At 45.2% G+C, this 9,425-nt stretch overlaps 1 protein-coding gene across 1 annotated transcript; it reads right to left on the bottom strand.

The window, feature by feature from the left end:
- Window positions 1-578: 578 nt before the first annotated feature.
- LOC109770427 (uncharacterized) lies at window positions 579-1,580 on the bottom strand. Its single transcript, XM_020329132.1, has one exon. It carries the CDS (start codon window positions 1,578-1,580, stop codon window positions 579-581), a length of 1,002 nt encoding a protein of 333 aa, XP_020184721.1.
- Window positions 1,581-9,425: the final 7,845 nt, after the last annotated feature.

Below are 9,425 nucleotides of genomic sequence, written 5' to 3'. Positions count from 1 at the left end.
GTGTTGTACAGATTGTACATGTTGAAGTACGGCGATATGTATGGCTTGACACTGATTTTTTGATCAACAGCCGCCCGGAGCACATGACTGCAAGGGTAGCCCTCAAGCTTGGGCTTGTTACAAGTGCACTCACAAGACGTTGGGACGAGGATGACAGCTTGCTTTTTTGATCCTCTGTTGTGACCCTTAACGTACTTGGCTCGCACATTGACCTCCCACTTATTCCTAAGTGCGTCCACTTTCCTGCAACCATGACTTTGGGACTTCTTTGCTTTCTCGTCCAAATGTCTTTGCATCTTCTCGGACTATGGCTTGTTCAATTCAACTTGTGCTTTGGCGACGGTGACCCTATCTGCAAAGTATGACAGGGTCCGGTTCCAAGTTTCTTCAATTAGGGTTGTGATAGGCAGTGCTCGCACCCCTTTAAGAACACCATTGTACACCTCTGGCATGTTGCTAGTCATTATTCCATACCGAGCCCCGGTGTTGTGAGCCTGCGCCCACTTGTCCAAATGAGGGTAATTCTTGCAGATCCACTGGCTCAAATTTATGGGCGTCCTACGACCCTTCCGGTCTTCTCACTGCGGCAAGGCCGCGCGTTCGATCTCACTATTGATACCTACCCAGATCGCATTCATTTTGGCTTCAGTTTTTTGCATGCACATCCTCTTGAATAACTTGAACCAATTCTTGTTTTTGAATTTGGAGTAAAAGTTTGCTGCCAAATGCCTCATGCACCACCTTCCCTCTAGATCGGGCCAGCCCCACTCTTCTTCCGACGCCTTAATTATGTCAAGAGCGCTTAATAATTCAGTGTTGCGATCAGAGATGATGCAAACACCTTCACACTCTTTCACGGCACCCATCTTCACGCAGCTCAGGAACCACAACCAGCTATCTTTGTTCTCGCTCTCGACCAGTGCATATGCAATAGGAAGAAGCTGATTATTTGCATCCGCTGCAATTGCCACCAATAGTGTGCCCTTGTACTTTCCAGTGAGAAAGGTACCATCAACTGATAATACCGGGCGACAGTGCCTAAAGGCTTGTATAGTCTGGGTGAATGCCCAGAATAAGCGGTCCAGGATTAGCTCACCTGGGTTCATTGGGTTTGGACGTTCTCTCCGCCAAACTTGAGTCCCCCTATTAGCACTTGCTATCTGATGAAGCATTCTGGGGGCATAAGAATAGGCCTCCTTATAGGTACCATACAAGTTCTTGAATATATTTTCCTTTGCACGCCTAGCCTTGCTGTAGCTGACAGGGAAGCCAATTTGATCTTCTGCATCTTTTTGTAGAGCCCTAACACTAATGTTGAGACTTCCCTGCACAATCGTTTCCATCGTCTGTGCCACATATCTTGCTTTCACATTGCAGTGATTTGAAAGAGTCCCAGTTTGCTCACAGGTATGCTCCACTATTTTTGTGATATGCCATGACTGACATACCCCAGGCTTCAGTCTAGCGAGAACTCTTCCGCGGCAACCTTTCACGGTGTGGATGCATATGACCTTCAACTCTGTTTTATCAGACTGCTTCACTCTATGCTGGCGGTGGATGCCGATTGCATAGCTACCCATTGCCTGGTAAGCAGACTTCTTGTCTGGGAAAACTTGCCGAACCTCCAGGCTCCCCGCTCCTAGGCCAGAAGCAGAGTGAAATTAATTGGTGATGCTCATATCCTGTAAAAACCCAGGTTGCAGTGCCGCCGCGACCGCCCTCTGAGGAGGAACATCTTCTTCTTTGCTTGACTCGGAAGACGCAGAAGAATGATCATCATCATCTAGCGCCTCCGGCAATCCCTCCACGTGTTCGGCCGCAGACCAATATCATGTGTCATACACAGGCTAGCCGCCCGTCGGTTCCGATGGGCCGACGCTAGGGGCTGATGTGATGGCCAACTCGACCTCACCACCCCTGCTACTGCATCCGGCAACATCAGTGACTGAAATGAACTCCACATACACCATCAGCTGACCATACATTGAGTTATTGGGATTGCTTGCAAACCTCATGTACGACCCCCACGACTGATCACCTGTGACAGGCCGCAAACTCCAACGGGCAACTGTCCCATCATTTCCTCCGTCAACGACGAAGGTCTCCATTGTCATTTTTCCCCCTGCATCCCTGGGCCAAACACCGCTCGGATGCACCTTCTAACTGCTGCGTAACCCACGTTGACCATGTCTCTCACTACAACTGTAGTCGACTCGTAGAAGGACACATCCACCCCGAAAGGACCGTCGCGTAAGACGTTCCAATAGTACACTACTAAATTTTCCATAGTACCTAACCAACATACATGTTTACATTTCAAATAATTAGTAGCTGAACATTTAGTAACGATGACAACATTTACATATTATACGACTAAAATAATAACCGTATTTTCGTTACAAATATTCGGTTTGTTTTTAGAATCATTTGCTTAGACTTTAAGGGGTTGTTTGGTTAACGGGTATTTAAAGATCTATTTTTTCTCAAACTCGTCTACGAGCGTAACAAACTAAAACTCTGTTTGCTTTTCTCTAACTACCCCAAAAATATCCTAAACTGGTTCTCGTAACATGCAAAAACTGAGCTTTTGGAAAAACGACTATTAGTAAAAAATGGTTTTCTACAAAATTTTCTTACAACAGGTTATGACAAAACCGAGGGTAATTACTCGCTATCCAAACAACCACTAAACATAATAGTACGATAATAACATTTTAATATCATATGAGTAAAACATTTAATTTCTTCCGGCTTTATATAATTTTTCATATCATACGATAAAAATAATTTATTTACAAATAATAATATTTGCAGCGGCATGCACATTATTCACAACAGTACATCAATATAAAAAATATTAACAAAATTACGGCATCATTTTATACCTTAGCTCCAATATGGATGTGCTTGCGTATGCAGTTAAGCGTCCAAATAGTTCGAATAAATATCCGTCACCAGTAATATATGAACGGAGTCAACCTATTATCACATGAACATCAATATTACACACGGATTTTTCTTTCTGCTATCAAAAGTATGAAAATAGCACTTGCATGTATGTGGTCATCACCTCAAAAGGGACAGCGAAGATGGAAACACAATTTCTTCAATCACGTCATCTCCTCCTTGTTTGCTACTAAGATGAATTATTTTACCTAATTACATACATCATTAAGTACATTAGCACCTAATCTTAACATATAAAATTTAGATTATTGCGACATAACAAAGTAGACCTACGGTTTCCTAACCATAGACTTATTAATAAACATACCACATGAAATAACATACCACATGCAATGAACAATTACAGTGCAATTTTTTCTTAATTACCGTATTAAGAGCTTCTCGCATGTCAATACTAATGGACGCAGCTAACATTGATACAACATCTTCAACCTACTCTTCTCAAAATAATAGTATAAATGTTGTATCTGTCGTCTGAAATTTTTCCTAACCTCTAAGCACTAACATCCCATAGCTAATGACGAGCTAAATAACTAACTAATTACCACCGTGCATGCACAAAAAAATCCATGTATTGCAAAGCTCATACCGTGATCTCCCCCTTCATACTTCACTTTGCACGGCAGATCCTACTCCAGAAACTCCAAATGATGCCTCCAAGTGCTGAAATAATGCCTAAAACAACATAGAATACACACTTAGGAACTAATCAAACAGAACAAAAACATCATGCATGCAAACGAAACCAACAAAAATGGATAGATCTTACCTTAATCTATCTTTTCTTCAACTTCACCATCTTCGAAAACCAACTCTAAATCGGCCAAAATCACGAGTGAAAGTGGCTACCAAGTTTTTCCTTCTGTGTATTCTTGTAGACTTAGAGAGAGCAGAGAGGCGGTGAAGGCAACCAGAGTTATTCAAGAGAGTGTATGCGCAGCCGCGGTTGTACGTATAAAAAGAAGAGGAGCACTGTATTGTCGGCAGAACGAGCTAGAACTCACCTACCGCAGTGTCGGCCAGGGAGGGGCAGCCGCAGCGCTCGCCGCCTCGCCCGGTGGCGGCATGGCACACCAGGCCTAGCCCGTTACGTCCCGGCTACTGCTGCTGTACCTAATCCGTTATACCCCGCGCGGCCGTCTCCTGCTGTGGCGGCAGGTGCCACGTGTCGCCTGCCGCGCCTGCCGCCACGGCCCAGGGGGTCCTTTTTGTCAAATATATCCACGGGTAGTCCTTTTTGACAATTCTGTTGGCCGGGGGTCCTTTTGGACAAAAAATCCGTCTGCCGATGTCGTGGATGAGATCTGCTCTGCCTGTCAAGCCCATCATCGCTCGTGCGCGTCGCCGTGGCTTGCACCTCCTTCTGCCTCTTCATCTCCTCCACGCGCTTCCTCCGCCGTCACGGCGCGCTCCACCCGAAAGCGGCCGCGCCCTTCCTCGGGGTCTCCCGCAAGATCCGTGTTGCCCTCCAGTCTCTCCTCTCCATGTTTTCCATCCTCTCCCTTTGCGCCCATTCCCGAGCCCGAGCTCGCCCGTCCATGCGCCATGGAAGCCATCGCGACCGGCTCTGCAATAATGACAGTGTTGCAAATGGCAGGGTGCTGCTGCAACACGCGTCAGTAACAATGGTGATGTTTCTGCACAAACATCTCCGGGTCCGGAGAAGGGTCCGACCACTTTGGATCTATTGTACACAACCTTTCCTTACATTTATATTGTGAATGTTGATATTTTTCATACGATCCTAGTCAAACTTTACTGCGTTTGACTTAAGACAAATCTTATATGCGAAGTAAAAAGAAACGGAGGGAGTACCTTGCTAAAACTCCTTCCAATCTTTGTTTGGATGGTTTCCAATCTTTCAGCGTGTAAATTGTTATATCGCCGCCAAAAAGTTATAGCAAGAAGCAAGATAAGGAGCTTACCTTTGAAGCTTTGTTGAATAACTGGAGAGCACTGCTTCCTTCAAGATTTGTTAGGGTTTGTGTCCTATTCAGATAGACGAGACGGCGGCGGCTCCCTGAAGATGGAATAAAGGTCTCCCCGCCTAGTCCCCGTTCCGGTGGTGTGTCTAGCATCGTTGGTGGGCGTGTGGAGGTGTGTCTCCGGCGGATCTATCCTCAGTGGATTTGCTCGGATCTAGTTGTGGTTCGTCTATGTTCATGTGTCTTCCGGTTGGATCCTTTCGATCTACGTTATTCTTCATCAGCGACGGTTGATGTTCTGGTGCGCTGGTCCTACGGGGCCTTAGCACGACGACTTCCCGACTGTCTACTACAACAAGTTGTGCCCGACTCCGGCGAGGGAGGGGTGATGACGGCGGCGCGCCTTCGACTCGCTTCAGTGATTGTAGTCGTCGCTAGGTGGTCTACGGATCTGGATGTAATTTTTATTATTTCTAGTGTTCATTGTACTGCCATGATAGAAGATGAACAGATTGAAAGTTTTCTCGCAAAAAAAAACTGGAGAGCACTGCAGCACAGGTTGTTGAAGCACACATATAGGGATGGCGGTCATGTAATAGGATAGGCAATAAGTTTACCTATCTATCTTTAGCCAGCCGGTTGTGGCGTCTTATCTTGGCTAGTTTGTGTTTCTAACCCATTATGGCTCTGTGTGAGCTTTCTTTTTAGTTTTTACAGTTCGAGATTTTGGAACCTTGTTGGAACCTTTTTATTTGGTTAATAAGTTGGCCGTATGCATCACTCTGATGCAGAGGTCGGGAGACCCCCCTTTTCAAAAAAAAAAACCCTAATCAGAAAACATAAGATGCATAACAGGTGAAATAAGTAGAGTTCTTTTTGACGGAGGGAAAGAGGCCAACCCATTGTAGTACTTGTGTGTTATGTGGATAAACATACCAAACCAATTGCCTCTTTCATGTTTGTTAGTGCTTTACATCCAAAATATGTTATACTACTACCAGCAAAGATTCTTCAGAGAAGAGAACCTCCAGGGAAAGGAACGTCAGAGACAACTGCAAGAGATAACCACCATGCGCAGCAAACCTGAAGTGTAGAGAACCCTCAGAGTCACATTTTGTGCTGCATTTCTTTCTTTCAAAAATAACAAATGAAGGGAAGAACTCGATTGATTTGTTTCAATCATATTAATTCAGATAACTGTCAATGGTCTATTGGTATGTTCTAATCATGAAGATATGTTCGGAGAAGCAGCTAACAAAGAAGGTGCAATGCAACACAGATCGTTACAACGGCAAATACATCAATCACTCAAGAACAAAATCAAATGGCAGTAACTGAAACGCGGCACAAAACAGACTAGGCTTGGAACAACACTGGCCTAGTACTTAAGCAATATCAGAAACACGAATACTGGCACGGGCGGCCTCAGGCCTACTGACAACCCCAACATGGGTGAGTAGTGCCCACAGGAGTGTAATCAGCTCGCCACCCCGGGCAATTGCCTCCGCATGCCCATCCAGGTTATCTGACGGAGCAATATACAGGAGCATCTCACACCAAAATCCAGCCAGAATCGTCCATCCCTCGTCCTCTCCTTCAATCCACCTCACCATTTGTTTGCCAAGCTTTACACCATTCTTGAGCACCTCATGCTTCGACCTTGCACTCAGCAACTCAACCAACTGCTGATATTCTAGTTCAGGCGTCGACTTGGCGACACGACCGGCAAGGACACGCTCAGCGTCTTCCTTGGTGGCCTTGTAAAGGCTCTTGCTCCACGCATAGTCATCGGGAAGTAGCTCAGGACAATATGCCACCAAGTAGGCATAGTAGCGTGAAAAGTGGGTGGCAACAATCTTGTGGTCAGAGGCTGGTGATGATTGTGAGTGCCTCACCTCAAAGATGCTTGTGGTGATGTGCCATGAAAGTAAGGCGTCAGATGTACCTTTGGTGCTTCATGCCCGGAGGAGGTTGTCCCCGACTTGCACGCCGAGTTGCAAACATCTCATGCCATTTCTGAGGTCTCCCATGCTGCTTCTTAATGTGTTGGCAATGGCAGTCTTCACCTCTCTTGGCGTGTCGACGTTCTTCTTTGGCTCAGGAAGAGGAACGAGACGCTCAACAAGAGCCACCGGCGCTTTTCTGTGACTGAGCACCAGGACTGAGCACTGATTCATTTTGTCCTGCCAAGGCTTCACTAGCTTGCATCTGTGTTGTAATAATAGGCCAGTCCCTTTTCGCAATGTAGGATATCCACGCCAAGAAGCATGGCTTACATAGCGGCACATTAAGGCCACTTTAGTCCAGTCTGAGCAGATGTAGGATGCAATAACCCTCACCTCACAGAGCACGACTAATGCAGCTAATGAGAACAATGGCAACAAATCAAACAATAAATTTCCGAAAAGCATCTCAGAACCAACTCCACTAGGATCCCACTTGCACTGGACACGACAACTTATCTGGCGTGCACCCATGTCACTCCAATAGTAGGGTAAACTTACTTCAGAATAATTGCGGCCAATAAACAATAACCAATGCTCAAGATGGGCAGCCAACTCTTGGAGTATGAGGTTGGAAGGGAGGAATAATAATAGTCATGTAGAAAGGAAAGCTCATATGCAATCAACCCAAGTACCCATCCACCATCCCTATCCTCGGCCAGCAGATGCCATAAGAAGTTGCGGGCCTTCATGAAGACAGTTTCAGTGGCGGTGTCTTTTGCGAAACGACACCTTAGCAGCTTGAACAATGCAAATGAAAAACATAGATCCTTGAGTTGTGCCGTTGACTTGTGAAAGATGTCATCTGACTCCCAGACTTTGTGAATGGTCACTAAGCCATTGTTGTTCATCCCTGTCCCATCACCTCCACTAAAAGTGTAACCATGAGGGTTCTTCTCTACCAACAATGTGTCCTCTCCTGTGACTATAAGAGGAGGCAGCATATTTTCAATGACTTCCTCGGCATGCTGACTTCTATCTGGTAGCTGCTCCATGAATCCAACAATAAGACGAGGATTGTGTCCAAACGCAAAGGATTGTCTTGCACCGTACCATGCATAATACTTGACAAATATTTTGGCAATGATAAGAGCAAATGGTGCAAAAATGGCAAGAACAGACGCCGAGGTGACATATTGTTTTATATCTTCTAGGGATGACAAACTTCGATTTGGACCTTGCATGATGTTGACCCCAAGGTAGGTAGTCCATATTGCTTGCACCATCAGTACTGCAGGGGGCGCAATGCTTCGACCTTCTCTAGCATGGGCGGCAACTATTGTGGTTGTATTGATGCCAACAATCATAACAAAGGAAATCCATACTAAGACCAGGCCGGGATGAATACTTGGATCACAATTCCCTGTGGCTATGATATTATAAGGAGCCAGAACAACGACGATATACTGAACATCAGTGACAGAGGCAATATAGGAGATGATGGGCAAGAACAATATGGTGGCACCGAGGAAGAGGTAGCGGGTCAATGGATGGTGACGGTAGCGATGGCCGTAGGCGCCTATCCCGACCATGATTCCCATCAGGATGGTTTTCTCCACCAGGAGAGCATTCACTTGCAACATCTGCCGTCCCATGAACTTATCGAAGTTTGCCAACGCAGCGGGGGTGCAATCAGAATACGGTGCTTTATCCATGATCTGTCTGAGTATCAAATCTGAACCCAGGAACAAAACAAACAAGATCAACATTACAACAACCAATTAAGTAGCTATAGATCAGCCTCATCGACAAATCAATCATGTTTTTTTTTAAAGACTGGTTTACCTGAAGGTGGCGGTCGAGTAAGCCAAGTGCCTTGCGTGGAAGCTCTGGAGATGAGTGGATGATTGCGTTCTGCAAGATGAGGATAGAAAGCCCTGGAGCTGAGCTGAGCTAACAGCTAAGTACTTGACATGCAATCTGTGCTGCAAACACATGGATGTCTTTCGGCTATTTGTCTGCTTTAATTTGTATCTTTAACCAAAGGCGACCGTGGCTTTGTTCCTTGCTTGTATGCTACTTCGGTCTGCAAATGCTGTTGTTATTGCTGCGTGCTGCATTGTACGTCTAGATACCTTCTGTTTTTCCATTTATTTCTGCTATTCCTTTTCATTTTGCACTTCTGAGTCGAACGTGATCGTCGAAGAAACGGCTGGCAATCTCTGGCAGGTGCTTCGACTAGACCAACTTGCTGCATTATCTTTTCCTTTTCAGAGATATCTGCTTTTTTCTTTTCCCTATCCATCATAAAAGAAAAAGAGATAAAGCTCAGAAACAAATCTACCGAAATACATTACTTTTTTTCACAAGCACAAGGGAAAATAGCTCTGTTTCCAAATTAGTTTTCCTTCAAATCAAGGCTCATGTACTCAAGAAAGTATCTTCGTCATTCCTTATGAGATATGCTCTGCCAAACAGCATGAAAGCGAACTAGTTTGCTTGTAAATACATCATGCAACTGGTCATTTCTTCAGACAAAACCACACTGAACAGTTTCTTGCAAATTTTTAAATGCTCGGGATTCAGTCAG

Source organism: Aegilops tauschii, chromosome 3 (assembly GCF_002575655.3).
Source record: "Aegilops tauschii subsp. strangulata cultivar AL8/78 chromosome 3, Aet v6.0, whole genome shotgun sequence".
Classification (NCBI taxonomy): domain Eukaryota; kingdom Viridiplantae; phylum Streptophyta; class Magnoliopsida; order Poales; family Poaceae; genus Aegilops; species Aegilops tauschii.
The sequence above is the reverse complement of the archived record's forward strand: the minus strand, read 5'-3'. Positions and strand labels throughout refer to the sequence as shown.

Excerpts from the sequence above, each read along its gene's own strand:
- LOC109770427 (XM_020329132.1), bottom strand. The coding sequence starts at position 1,580 with ATGGGTAGCTATGCAATCGGCATCCACCGCCAGCATAGAGTGAAGCAG.